The 13,693-nt window shown below is 52.0% G+C and overlaps 1 protein-coding gene across 1 annotated transcript in view; it reads right to left on the bottom strand.

The window, feature by feature from the left end:
- Positions 1 to 1,591: 1,591 nt before the first annotated feature.
- The window catches only part of LOC132585898 (neuronal PAS domain-containing protein 3-like), a 67,021-nt gene continuing 54,919 nt past the window's right edge, over positions 1,592 to 13,693 (bottom strand). The window contains exons 12-13 of the mRNA XM_060257775.1: positions 5,209 to 5,306; positions 1,592 to 3,214 (exon numbers count right to left, since the gene is read on the bottom strand). Coding sequence (XP_060113758.1) covers positions 2,001 to 3,214; positions 5,209 to 5,306 — 1,312 coding nt within the window. The 3' untranslated portion in view covers positions 1,592 to 2,000. The remainder of the gene's footprint in view (positions 3,215 to 5,208; positions 5,307 to 13,693) is intronic.

The raw sequence follows: 13,693 nt of genomic DNA, 5'->3' as shown, positions 1-13,693 counted from the left end.
TTATGGTTTTAATTTTACTTGTAAGTGTTTTAAATTGTAGTATTTGTATTATCATGTTGTAAGCCGCCCTGAGACACTTCGGTGCGAAGGGCGGGGTATAAATCCCAATATAAATAAATAAATAAATAAATATTACAAAAGTTTATTTTGTAAGTTTGTATAAGTGTGATATTGCTTCTTTGGAGGCTGGTTATCACGGAACCTTTGGGCTTTCTCCTGTCAACTTCTGAATATCAGCAAGACGGAAACCCCATCTGTCGTGTCTGATCAAATGTCCCCTCTAAGCTGTGGAGTCTCGTGAGCAAAAATTCTACTCTGTGAGCTACTGGCACTAAAGTTGTGAGCTACAGCATAAATTCGTTTGCCCTGGGGCCATGTTTCATGAACTTGGACAAAAATGTGTGAGCTGAAGACTAAAAAACTGTGAGCTAGCTCACACTAACTCGGCTCAGAGGGAACAAGGATCAACACCCAAGTGACTGAAGAAGATGACTGCAGATTTATACCCCACCCTTCTCTCTAAATCAAGAGAATCAGAGCGGCTTACAATCTCCTCTAACTTCTCCTCCCACAACAGACACCCTGTGAGGTGGGTGGGGCTGAGAGGGCTCTCACTGCAGCTACCCTTTCAAGGACAACCTCTGCCAGAGCTATGGCTGACCCAAGGCCATTCCAGCAGCTGCAAGTGGAGGAGTGGGGAATCAAACCCAGGTCTCCCAGATAAAAGTCCGTACACTTCACCACTACACCAAAGGAGGAAGAAGAGGGGGAGAAGAAGACTGCAGATTTATACCCCACCCGTCTCTCTGAATCAAGAGACTCAGAGCGGCTTACAATCTCCTGTATCTTCTCCCACAACAGACACCCTGTGAGGTGAGTGGGGCTGGAGAGGGTTCTCACAGCAGCTGCCCTTTCAAGAACAACTCCCGAGAGACCTACGGCTGACCCAAGGCCATTCCAGCAGCTGCAAGTGGAGGAGTGGGGAATCAAACCCAGGTCTCCCAGATAAAAGTCCGTACACTTCACCACTACACCAAAGGAGGAAGAAGAGGGGGAGAAGAAGACTGCAGATTTATACCCCGCCCTTCTCTCTGAATCAAGAGACTCAGAGCGGCTTACAATCTCCTGTATCTTCTCCCACAACAGACACCCTGTGAGGTGAGTGGGGCTGGAGAGGGTTCTCACAGCAGCTGCCCTTTCAAGAACAACTCCCGAGAGACCTACGGCTGACCCAAGGCCATTCCAGCAGCTGCAAGTGGAGGAGTGGGGAATCAAACTCGGTTCTCCCAGATAAGAGTCCATGCGCTAATCACTACACCAAATTGGCCCTTGAGGTTGCGGTCAGACAGTGGTTCGCACAGTTCCCTTTGAAAGGGAACAGGGGACTGTGGGTGGACAGACTGGCAACGAGAGCAGGTAACCGCTTTGCGGGGGGGGGGGCAGGCATTTCGAGTGCGCTTCGCACTGGCCAATGGGTAGGGAGCAGGCCGCAGGTCACGATACCAGAGGCACCCCCAGCATAGCCCTAGTCAAAACGGGGAAGAAATGAAATCAAATAGGAGCAGCAGGAAGACAGACCACATAGGAAAGGTTCAGAAGGCCTCTTTTCCTTCGACTCGCAGCCTTCCTAGAAAGTCCGCACAAACAGCACTTTCCGTTTACACCAGGCTAACTCCTAGCCGTACTTTGCAGTTGCGTCGACTTCAACAGCAGCATCTGAGGACCTGAAAAGCGAGAAGCAGAACACAGAACAAGAAGACAGTCTCTCTAACGATTGGCACAGAGTCTCAGGAGTGCTGCGAGAAGATATACGGAGACCGGTTCCAGAAACAGCAGCTTTCTTTTACCTCGCTGGCACTGAGAACTCCCAAGGTAATACCGAGCTGCTAGATCAAAGGCCGTGAAAGACCACTCGTGGATAGTTTTGCCCGGTACGGCACCTGGCCTTCGTTTTGCAGACAAAAGGAGATGCTGCCCAGTTCAACTACAGTCCCCCAGTCTTAGTCCTCCTTGCGTTCCAAAGCTGGCGTGCCGTGCACCCCGCCGCCAGCCACAGAGAAGGGCAGGGCAGAAAACAAGGAGTCCGTCGCTGCAAACGCTCCCCCCGAAAGCTGGGCCAAGCTGGTGGAGTTCCCAAATGGCGCGACCATGTTCAGCCTTTGCAGGTGGTGGTACATGAGTTCTCGTGAAGTCTTGGCCTCCGCGCCACCGATGTCCATAAGGTTGATGGGGTGGGAGGGGGGCAGCATGTTACTCTGCATGGCTAGAGTCACCTCAGCCGGGGCGTACCGGATCGTGCTGGTGGCGTAGAGGCCCTGGGAGCCCGTCGTGCTTGCGTGCGGGCCGCCGAGCTGGTGCACCAGGGGCAGGACCACGTTGCCCGAGTGGAACCTCTGCAGCACCTCCATCTCGGTCGGATAGACCAGCGGGGTGAACGGCGTCGAGACGGCCCTCTCCTCGCAGGGGGAGCCGGAGAGCGGGGGCGAGAGCGTGTCTGCCGAAGAGGATGCTGCGGGGACGGCCCGGGGAGAGCTCCCAAATGGCCCTTTCCCCGTGCTGCTGTCCATCTCGGGCGGAGTGAGCACAGAGTCCGGGATGGAGACGTACAAATGGGAAGAGGCTGGCCGCAAAACGGGCTTCTCAAGGCTAAGTGCTTTGTTCACAGTGTAAGGCCTGCCCTTGTGGGCGGCGGGACAGGTCCAAGCGGGCCCTTTGGGGCCGGAGGCCTGCTCGGACTTAATACCGAGCGCCACATTGGCTTTCGGAGCGGAGCTCTTTTGGGTCTGGATGACCGAGGCAAATTCGGATGTGCACGGGGGGCTGGGGACCCCCACGCCGCTTCCCCCCCCAGTCTTGCAGCCGTTCACCTTCCTCACCAGCGGCACCCTCGGCCGAGGGAGGAAGCCCAGCTCGGCCTCACTGCTGCTGTCGGACTCCTCGGAGCTGGCGAGCGAGGCTTCCTTGGATTCCCGGGCTGGGCTATCCGCCTGGAGCTCCAGCTTTATGCGCTTGCCTGGCGGCCCATCCAGGTCGCTCCCGCCCGCTTCGTCCGAGGCCTCCTCGTCTCTGTAGCTCGTCTCGGGGTCACTGGAATCTGTCTCGGTCCTGCGGCAGCAGGTCCCGGCCTCCGGCGTGCTCCCAGGATAGGTCAGGGTGCCGGTTTTGTCAGGGGAGTAACGCTTCCCTTGGCTCGTCTCTGGCACAAGACCGCTCTCTGGAAAGGAGAGGGGGAAGTAGGGAAAAAGAGTCAACTGAGCGAGGTCGCTAGCGTTTCTCCGCCACCAGGAGATGGGATTTATTTTGCCAAACGAAATATTTAGCCGCAGGAGACCTACGGGAGATTTTTAGATTTCGTTTCAGAGCGTTGTCCTACCAGTAGTGTACCTAATAATCATTGCTTTCAGCAAAGGGCAGCCAGGAAAGAGCGCTGAAGCTGGTTTTGCTCAGCAGGAACTCTTAAGTGGGCCTGGTAGAATTTCCCTTTTAGAATCCTGCAGACATTCCCTCTCTTACGGGAAGGAACAAGGCAGTTCCCTTTGATGTGCCAGCCGCACAAAATAAAACGCTACCGGCAGCAGAGAGCAAGTTCAAAAAACCAGTTATGGGCTCCTGATCACTGCATTAAAACAGTCCCCTTTAGTTTTATTTTAGAAAGACTATTTTTATTAAAATAGTTTCAGAGGGTAGCCTCATTAAAGGTAAAGGTAGGCCCCTGTGCAAGCACCAGTCGTTTCTGACTCTGGGGTGACGTTGCATCACAACGTTTTCACTTTTTGACGTGGTGGTTTGCCCTTGCCTTCCCCAGTCATCTACACTTTCCCCCCAGCAAGCTGGGGACTCATTTTACCGACCTCGGAAGGATGGAAGGCTGAGTCAACCTGGAGCTGGCTACCTGAACCCAGCTTCCACCGGGATCGAACTCAGGCCGTAAGCAGAGCTTAGGACCGCAGCTTTACCACTCTGCACCACGGGGCTCTTATGAAGGACATAGACAAACACAATTAAAGATTATTTTTTTAAAAAACCTTAAAACATGCTTAAAACATTAGCACTCGTTGGTCTTAAAGGTGCTTTCTTTGTATTTCTCCCAAGCGATCCAAGGAACTGGGCAAAGGAAGCTCTGGCTCTTTCCTTCCTTCCCCAGGGGACTCGGAGGGGGAGGAGCCTCAGCCAATGGAGAAAACAGAGGCTATGCTCTGTAGCTCCTGTGCGATTCAGCAAGCTTGGCAAAGCAAGCCGTGATGCAGAAGGAAGCGAGAGTGAGGGAGAAGGAAGCAGATGGCAGCCAGTTACTTGGAGGGGCTGATAGGAGCCCTCGGGGGGCCTGATTCGGCTCCTTTAGTCTACAGTAAAGCAGCTAGCTTCAATTCCAAGAGCAATTTAGAAACCAACCAAATTTTCAGGGTATAAACTTTCAAAGGGTATAAAAATTTCCGGGGAACAAACTTTCAAGCGGTATACGCTGTTGTAACAGAGGAAGTTGCAAAATCTCCAGGAAAGGGGGGGGGGGGCAAAGACTGCACAAGAGCTCTACCATGTTGTCAGAGACAACATGTTTTCCCATCACATGTAAAGTCGGCAGGGGACCACATGCAGGTGTAGAACTCTTGGAAGTTTATCCCTCCCGCCCCAAGTCTTGTCCTGACGAAGGGAGTTTTGACTCTTGGAAGCTCATACTCCAAAAATCTAGTCGGTTTCTAAGGGCCTCCTGGATTCGAATCCAGCTATTTTTATGAACGTTTATACTGCACTCATGGGGGGGGGGGAAGCAGCCCCGTGGCGCAGAGTGGTAAAGCAGCAGTACTGTGGTCTGAACTCTCTGCTCACGACCTGAGTTCGATTCCGGCAGAAGCTGGATTCAGGTAGCTGGCCCAAGGTCGACTCAGCCTTCCATCCTTCCGAGGTCGGTCAAATGAGTCCCCAGCTTGCTGGGAGGAAAGTGTCAAGGACTGGGGAAGGCAATGACAAACCACCCTGTAAAAAGTCTGCCGTGAAAACGTTGCGAAAGCAACGTCGCCCCAGAGTCGGAAACGACTGGTGCTTGCACAGGGGACCTTTCCTTTCCATGGGGGGGGGGAGGGAAACGAGTCTGACACCACCCTGGCATTTCTCACCAGCAGCCCAGCACATGGCAAGAAACCGGAAACTGCCACACGGACTGAGGCTTCCTGCTCCAGAACTCCAGCTTCGCCGCTCAGTGCTGCTCACCTTTGAAATCCTGCCCTGCGTCCGCCGCGTCTGTCTGTCGCACAGGGGTCCCAGGAAGCTGGGAGATGTCCAGGGCTGTGTTCTTGTACTCGGGCTTGCTGGAAAAGTTAACACGGGGTGGGGAGGAAAGGGAAAAGAAGGGATTAAAAGTCAGGTCATTCCGGAGGTACGAGACGCGCCGATTAGACCTCTGCGTAGAAGAGGCGGCTTTCTTGGAATGAAGACTGGGAGCGTAGAGAGATTTTAAAGTTTCAGAAAGGGTGGGGAGAAACACCAGGTACAGGGTGAGGCCAGGGGGTTCGGCGCAGCTAGCCATTCCCTACCCGCTCCATTTCCTGAAGGAAGACTAAAGAAATATTTGTTAGTGAAATATTTGTTAGTGAAGTGAAATATTTGTTCCCCCTGAGGTAAGTTTGTGTGAGCTAAAAAGGTAAAGGTAGACCACCGTGCAAGCACCAGTCGTTTCCGACTCTGCTTCCATGCTTGCACAGCAGACTTTTTAACGAGGTGGTTTGCCCGTGCCTTCCCCAGTCATCTCCACTTTCCCCCCAGCAAGCTGGGGACTCCTTTGACCGGCCTCGGAAGGACGGAAGGCTGAGTCGATCTCAAGCCGGCTACCTGAACCCAGCTTCTGCCGGGTTTGAACTAAGGTTGTGAGCAGAGCTTAGGACTGCAGTACTGCAGCTTTACCACTCTGCACCACGGGGCTCTTTTAAAGGTAAAGGTAGAAGATGATATTGGATTTATATCCCACCCTCCACTCCGAAGAGTCTCAGAGTGGCTCACAATCTCCTTCCCCTCCCCCCCCCCACAACAGACACCCTGTGAGGTAGATGAAGATATTGGGTTTATATCCTGCCCTCCACTCCGAAGAGTCTCAGAGCAGCTCACAATCTCCTTCCCCTCCCCCCCCCCACAACAGACACCCTGTGAGGTAGATGAAGATATTGGATTTATATCCCACCCTCCACTCCGAAGAGTCTCAGAGCGGCACACAATCTCCTTCCCCTTCCTTCCCCACAACAGACATCCTGTCAGGTGGGTGGAACTGAGAGGGCTCTCACCGCAGCTGCCCTTTCAAGGACAACCTCTGCCACAGCTATGGCTGACCCAAGGCCATTCCAGCAGGTGCAAGTGGAGGAGTGGTGAATCAAACCCATTTCTCCCAGATAAGAGAGCTCTGGCTGACCCAAGGCCATTCCAGCAGGTGCAAGTGGAGGAGTGGGGAATCAAACCCATTTCTCCCAGATAAGAGAGCTTTGGCTGACCCAAGGCCATTCCAGCAGGTGCAAGTGGAGGAGTGGGGAATCAAACCCATTTCTCCCAGATAAGAGAGCTCTGGCTGACCCAAGGCCATTCCAGCAGCTGCAAGTGGAGGAGTGGGGAATCAAACCCATTTCTCCCAGATAAGAGAGCTTTGGCTGACCCAAGGCCATTCCAGCAGGTGCAAGTGGAGGAGTGGGGAATCAAACCCATTTCTCCCAGATAAGAGAGCTCTGGCTGACCCAAGGCCATTCCAGCAGCTGCAAGTGGAGGAGTGGGGAATCAAACCCGGTTCTCCCAGATAAGAGAGTTCTGGCTGACCTAAGGCCATTCCAGCAGGTGCAAGTGGAGGAGTGGGGAATCAAACCCGGTTCTCCCAGATAAGAGAGCTCTGGCTGACCCAAGGCCATTCCAGCAGCTGCAAGTGCTGGAATATAGATGTGGAGGGGTCCAGTCATAAGAACATAAGAGAAGCCATGTTAGATCAGGCCAATGGCCCATCCAGTCCAACACTCTGTGTCACACAGTGGCAAAATTTTTTTGTGGCTAACAGCCACTGATGGACCTCTGCTCCATATTTTTATCTAAACCCCTTTTGAAGGTGGCTATGCTTGTGGCCGCCACCACCTCCTGTGGCAGTGAATTCCACATGTTAATCACCCTCTGGGTGAAGAAGGACTTCCTTTTATCCGTTTTAACCTGTCTGCTCAGCAATTTCATCGAATGCCCACGAGTTCTTGTATTGTGAGAAAGGGAGAAAAGTACTACTTTCTCTACTTTCTCCATCCCATGCATTATCTTGTAAACCTCTATCATGTTACCCCGCAGTCGACATTTCTCCAAGCTAAAGAGTCCCAAGCGTCCCAGTCCAGCATCCTTGGCCAAGGTGCAAGGGATTCTGGGATGCCACACCTTCCTGCTCTCACAGCGTAGCGGGAGCGGGGTGGCGAGAAACCACTGGCCAGCCTGTGAGAAAGCAACACGCCCGGCTTGCTGGCAAGGAGCGCAGGACTGCTGAGAAAAGCCAGAAGTTAAAGCACCGCAGCTCTCTCCCCTCCTGCTCTTCCCACCCCGCACCCCCTCGCAAATCAGAGAAGAAGTGAAGCAGGCCGACTTGAGGGGGGGGGTGTGTGGGCTGAGTCACATCCAGCCACCTGCAGGCTGGAATCAGCAAAACGGCAGCCGCTTCGGCGACGGCCATCGGCTCGGCATTGTCCGAGAACAAACAAGGACAGATTGGAATCGCAAAACCCTCCCTTGTTGGAAAAACAGCCGGGCTAGGGGGTTTCATTGTCAGCCCAGCGGGTGGAGCTGGAACCGGTTCAAAGAAGACCTCCTCTCCCCCGCCCGCCCACCCCACAGAGAGCTGACAGGGGAAGGGGCCTAAGGCGGGCTGGGGCGAGCTGATTTTGCAGGCCCCGGAAAGAGTGGCAACGCCCCAAGGCCTGCCCGGGTTTGGCCCCATGCTACAAGAGAAGTACAGTGGCACATAATGGCAATTGAGAGAAGCGCCCCCTGTCACTCATCCGTGGGTACTCCCTCCTTGCAATAGGGTTGCCAAGTCCCAATTCAAGAAATATCTCGGGACTTTGGGGGTGGAGCCAGGAGTCTTTAGGGGTGGAGCTAGGAGACATTGGGGCGGAGCCAGGAGAAAGGTTGTGACAAGCATAACTGAAATCCAAAGGCAGTTCTGGCCATCACGTTACAAGGGACCGTACACCTTTGAAATAATATACCTTACTTCACGTCACCAACATTTACTAGTGTCTAAAGTGAAGTGAAGTAAGGTATATTATTGATTGTGAAGAGTGAAGCAATATATTGGTATGAAATTTTAGCTTGTTTAAAGCAGTAATGTGAAACAGGAAGCTCAGACCGGTTATGCCTGTAAACCCGGGGTGGCCAACGGTAGCTCTCCAGATGTTTTTTGCCTACAACTCCCATCAGCCCCAGCCAGCATGGCCAATGGCTGGGGCTGATAGGAGTTGTAGGCAAAAAAACATCTGGAGAGCTACCGTTGGCCATCCCTGCTGTAAACTGATGGTATTTGGAAAGTATATATGAATTACCTGTGCATACAGAGAGCTAATCCGGAATGATTATACACTGTGTATGAACTTGGTGATATCAGTAAAAGAAATTAGTTTTTCTATAGTTTTTCTATATAGTCAGTTATCTTTATTGGAAATTCGGGAGTATTCATCAGCGGATAAGGGGTACTTTGTATATGGAGCTTTTGCTTTTTTCAAAAAGAAGAATGGCATGCTCTTTATCACACTGGGGATGCTCTAGGATTCGCGGTAAAACTATGGCACCATAGAGTTTTTACCACAAATCCTAGAGTGTCCCCGGCAGGACGTGCCCTGTGTGTTGACGTCACATCCGGGTGATGTCATCAGGCAGGGCACGTCACACGACAATGGGGCTCATTGGAGGAGGACATCCCCATGGCGACCTGCTCTGGTGAAAGCCAGTTTGGTGTAGTGGATAAGTGTGCAGACTCTTATCTGGGAGAATCGGGTTTGATTCCCACTCCTCCGCTTGCACCTGCTAGAGTGGCCTTGGGTCAGCCATAGCTTTCATAGAAGCCGTCCTTGAAAGGGCAGCTGCTATAAAAGCACTCTCAGCCCCACCTACCTCACCCCACAGTTTGTTGTGTGGGGGGGAAGGTAGAGGAGATTGTGACCGCTCTGAGATTCTTAGATTCAGAGTACAGGGCGGGATATAAATCCAAAATCATCATCTTCTTCTTCTGGGGCCCAAACCAGCGGCAGCTTGGCAGCCCCCATGTGAACAAATACATCCGTCCCCAGTTCAGACTGTCCCTCAAGGGTTATAGATTGGCCCCTGCAGAGTTCCACAGCCTTCTTTAACAACCGGAGTCACGCCCCCCCCCCTTTGGTTCTCACCACGACTGCCCTGCAACGCTTCAGACTCCAGGAGAACTGAGCTCTAAGGGAATTCCAAGAGATTCTCCAGGCCCCACCTGGAGGCTGGCAACCCTACGCCCTGCACCCCACAAACATACATTAGACCTGACTCGGGACAGGCCCATGTCAGAAGGGGCAGTAAGGGGGGAAAAAGAGACTCCCTTTCTTTGAAGCCTGCGGTTAGCAGATACTGAATCGATTTTGCCTCCTTTCCGTACTCCAGTTTGGTGTAGTGGTTAAGTACACAGACTCTTTCTCTGGGAGAACTGGGTTTGATTCCCCACTCCACCACTTGCAGCTGCTGGAATGGCCTTGGGACAGCCATAGCTCTGGCAGAGGTTGTCCTTGAAAGGGCAGCTGCTGTGAGAGCCCTCTCCTGCCCCACCCATCTCACAGGGTGTCTGTTGTGGGGGGGAGAAGATATAGGAGATTGGAAGCCGCTCTGAGTCTGATTCAGGGAGAAGGGCGGGATATAAATCTGCAGTCTTCCTTAAAGCATTGAAATTCCCAGGCAAGTCACACAGGAAGCCCTTGGTTCCTATCTTGTTTGAGGCCTGGATTTACTAGGTGGCCTTAAGGCAGGGGTGACCAAACGGCGGCTCTTTCACGCAGATTGTGTGGCTCTCGAAGCCCTCACAGCCCCATCAGCCAGCTTAGAAAAGGCATTTAACGTTGCTTTCTTTCCACCTCTCCCTCTCCATTTTCCTTCCTTCCTGTCTTGCAGCTCTCAACCATCTGACATTTGAGTCTTGGGACTCTCAAACATCTGACATTTATTCCACGTGGCTCTTACACTAAGCAAGTTTGGCCACCCCTGCCTTAAGGCAAGCTACTGTCCTTCACATACCCCTCTGCACCAGCATCGCAACAACAGCGGCCTACCTTGCAGGGCCGGCGTACGGCGTCCTCTGAAAATGTGAAACGTTTTGACAGCTCTCGGCAGGATCTAGTAATTGCTAAACCATTAAGTTTAGTTGGGGTCCTCAGCCCCCCCCCCCACAAAGCCAGTTTCTACTTTCTATCCCCACGCCCCCCCCTCCCCACCTCAGCAGGCTAAGAAACGCATGCACCCTTACCCAATTTGCAAAGTGAAGAATTGGGGAGGGGGGGGGAAGAGAGAAATGCAAGCAAGTTTCCATTGCAGGAAGGCTGCAAGAAAGTTAATTAGCCTCTAATTACAGCACTAATTAACTAAAGTACTAATCACCCTGACAAATCATACATTAGTATCGGCAATTGCTTTACAGGATTAGCATTATAATGCTTCCCTTTGCTTTATCTGGGAGGAACGGTTTTTGGGGAGGGGGGGAGAATATCGTTAATGACCATCTGCAGTAGTCCCCTTCACAGATTTCTTTTATCTGTTTGGTTGGGTGTGGAGGTGGGGGGGGGGGGAAACCCCGGCTCTCTTGAACGGAGAAGAATTTGCGGTTGCAAAGTAGGTTTTCAGGACTAAAGAGGGGGAAGGGGAGAGACTTGGGGCCAGAGGGTCTCCCGAAATTCAAAATCTCTGCGAACATGCACGAAACTCCCTTTTAGATTCAAAAGGCTCTGCGAACATGCACGAAACTTCCTTTTAGATTCAAAAGGCTCTGCGAACATGAACGGAACTTCCTTTTAGATTCCAAAGGCTCTGCGAACATGCACGAAACTTCCTTTTAGATTCAAAAGGCTCTGTGAACATGCACGGAACTTCCTTTTGGGTTCGTGCAAGACAGTCCAGAATCATTTCGGACTGGAAGTGGCCCTCCGGGGCGTGGGGGCGTGCCCCAGACGGAGCACTAGTGCAGTGCAACGGTTGCGGCAGGGTCCCCCAATGGTGCCCGTGGGCGCTACAGCCGTTGCCAAGTCTTTTTTTAGGAATGAGTGGGGCCAAACGAAGCCCCTGGCCATCTGGCCGCTGGAGATACCACTGGCTGTGTAGGTTAACATAATCGCAGGGTTGGTTTTATTCTCTCACTCTTTCTCGGTGTATTTTTCAAAGTGAGTCGTCTTACCTCTGCCCTTGGGCTTTCTGTACGCATGAAGAAAGGTTAGACTGCTTGGGGCTCTTTAGCCTGGAGAAATGTCGACTGAGGGGTGACATGATAGAAGAGGTTGACAAGATGATGCACGGGATAGAGAAGGTAGAGAAAGAAGCCCTTTTCTCCCTTTCTCACAATGCAAGAACTCACGGACATTCAACGAAATTGCTGAGCAGTCGGGTTACAACAGATAAAAGGAAGTCCTTCTTCACCCAAAGGGCGATTAACATGTGGAATTTGCTGATCCAACATGGCTTCTCTTCTCTTATTTTCTTCTGTGACACAGAGTGTTGGACTGGAGGGGCCATTGGCCTGATCCAACATGGCTTCTCTTATGTTCTTATGTGACACAGAGTGTTGGACTGGAGGGGCCATTGGCCTGATCCAACATGGCTTCTCTTATGTTCTTCTATGACACAGAGTGTTGGACGGAAGGGACCACTGCCCTGATCCAACAGGACTTCTCTTATGTTCTTATGTCCTCTTATGTGTGTGGCTGTTGACACCACCTGCGGTGACTGTTTTGTAGTTCCAAAGGTGCCCACAAGCTCAAAAAAAGATTGGGGTGCGTTAGAGCACCAAAATAGAATCTTGGAGACTTGGATTCAAATTCCCTCTCTGCCATGGAGGCTTACTGGGTGACCATGGGCCTGGCACATTTGGCCTACCCTACCTTACAAGGTTGTCGTGAGGGTAAAAGAGAGGAGGGCAGAACAATGTAAGCTGTTCTAGGTTGCCGTTGAAGAGACAGACAGGATATCAATGAAGTAAATAAAATCTCCTGACTGTCTGACAGCTGAAATCCTTCTCTTGGAAACTAAACCTGGAACCTTCTGTGTAAAAGAAGCGTCTCTATCGCCAACCCAGGACTCTTATCTCCTTGACATGCTAACTTTCTGCAGGCAGGGAGTTTTCACATTTGGAATCACTCAAATCCAAAGAAATCCATGTTAAATTCTTCAGTGGCGTCCACATGTTAGTAAGAAGCAGCACCAGAGCTATGGACATTATGCCGTGTCTATCTATGCACCGCACTGTTGCCACATTGGGGGGGGGGGGCACATCCACATGAACGAGTAGCCACAGAAGAATACGGAAGACTTTCTCCCGTAGAGTGGCTAGGGCCCCTCGCATGTAAGCAAACAAAAGGCAAATATGCAAAAACCGAAGGGAGGATCCACCTCCGCAGTCCCGCAAGGTCACGCACACTTCAAATTCATTAAATGCAGAATTCCCCCACACCTCCCCCCACCCTGCCACTTTGGCTCTTTCTACTTCACATAATTTATTCGGTTCTTGTTAATTGTCAGGAAGAGCAAGACGGCTTCGGACTGCCCTGCCCCCCCCCCCCCAAACCTCCCGGGGAATCTCTTTCAGCGACTCAGCCAGTTTCTGAGAAAATGGCAGGCCGTTCCCACCCACTCCTCGAACATCTCTCGGCAGCCACGTGGACTAGAACAGGGACGGCCAAACTTGCTTAATGGAAGAGCCGTTGGAATAAACGTCAGATGTTTGAGAGCCACAAGACATGGATGTTAGATGTTTGAGAGCCGCAAGACAGACAGGAAGGAAGGAAGGAAGGAAGGAAGGAAGGAAGGAAGGAAGGAAGGAAGGAAGGAAGGAAGGAAGGAAGGAAGGAAGGAAGGAAGGAGGGAGATGAGATTGGAATTATATTCTGCCCTCCACTATGAATCTCAGTCTCAGAGCGGCTCACAATCTCTTTTATCTTCCTCCCCCACAACAGACACCTTGTAAGGTGGGTGGGGCTGAGAGAGCTCTGACAGAAGCTGCCCTTTCAAGGACAACCTCTGCCAGAGCTATGGCTGACCCAAGGCCATTCCAGCAGGTGCAAGTGGAGGAGTGGGGGAATCAAACCTGGTTCTCCCAGGTAAGAGTCCAAGCAATTAACCACTACACCAAACTGGGTCTCACAATCTCCTTTCCCTTCCTCCCCCACAACAGACACCCTGTGAGGTAGGTAGGGCTGAGAGAGCTCTGACAGAAACCCCCCATTCAAGGACAGCTCTGCGAGAGCTATGGCTGGCCCAAGGCCATTCCATCAGCTGTGAGTGGAGGAGTGGGGAATCAAACCTGCTTCTCCCAGATAAGAGTCCGCACACTTCACCACTACACCAAACTGGCTCTCGAAGGAAGGAAGGAAGGAAGGAAGGAAGGAAGGAAGATAGATGGGAGAGTAAGGAGGTAGGGAGAGGTGGAAAGAAAGCAACTTTAAATGCATTCTCCAAGCTGCCAGCTGACTTGGCTCGG

This window comes from Heteronotia binoei, chromosome 17 (genome assembly GCF_032191835.1).
Source record: "Heteronotia binoei isolate CCM8104 ecotype False Entrance Well chromosome 17, APGP_CSIRO_Hbin_v1, whole genome shotgun sequence".
NCBI lineage: Eukaryota > Metazoa > Chordata > Lepidosauria > Squamata > Gekkonidae > Heteronotia > Heteronotia binoei.
This window is presented reverse-complemented; position numbering and strand designations above follow the sequence as displayed.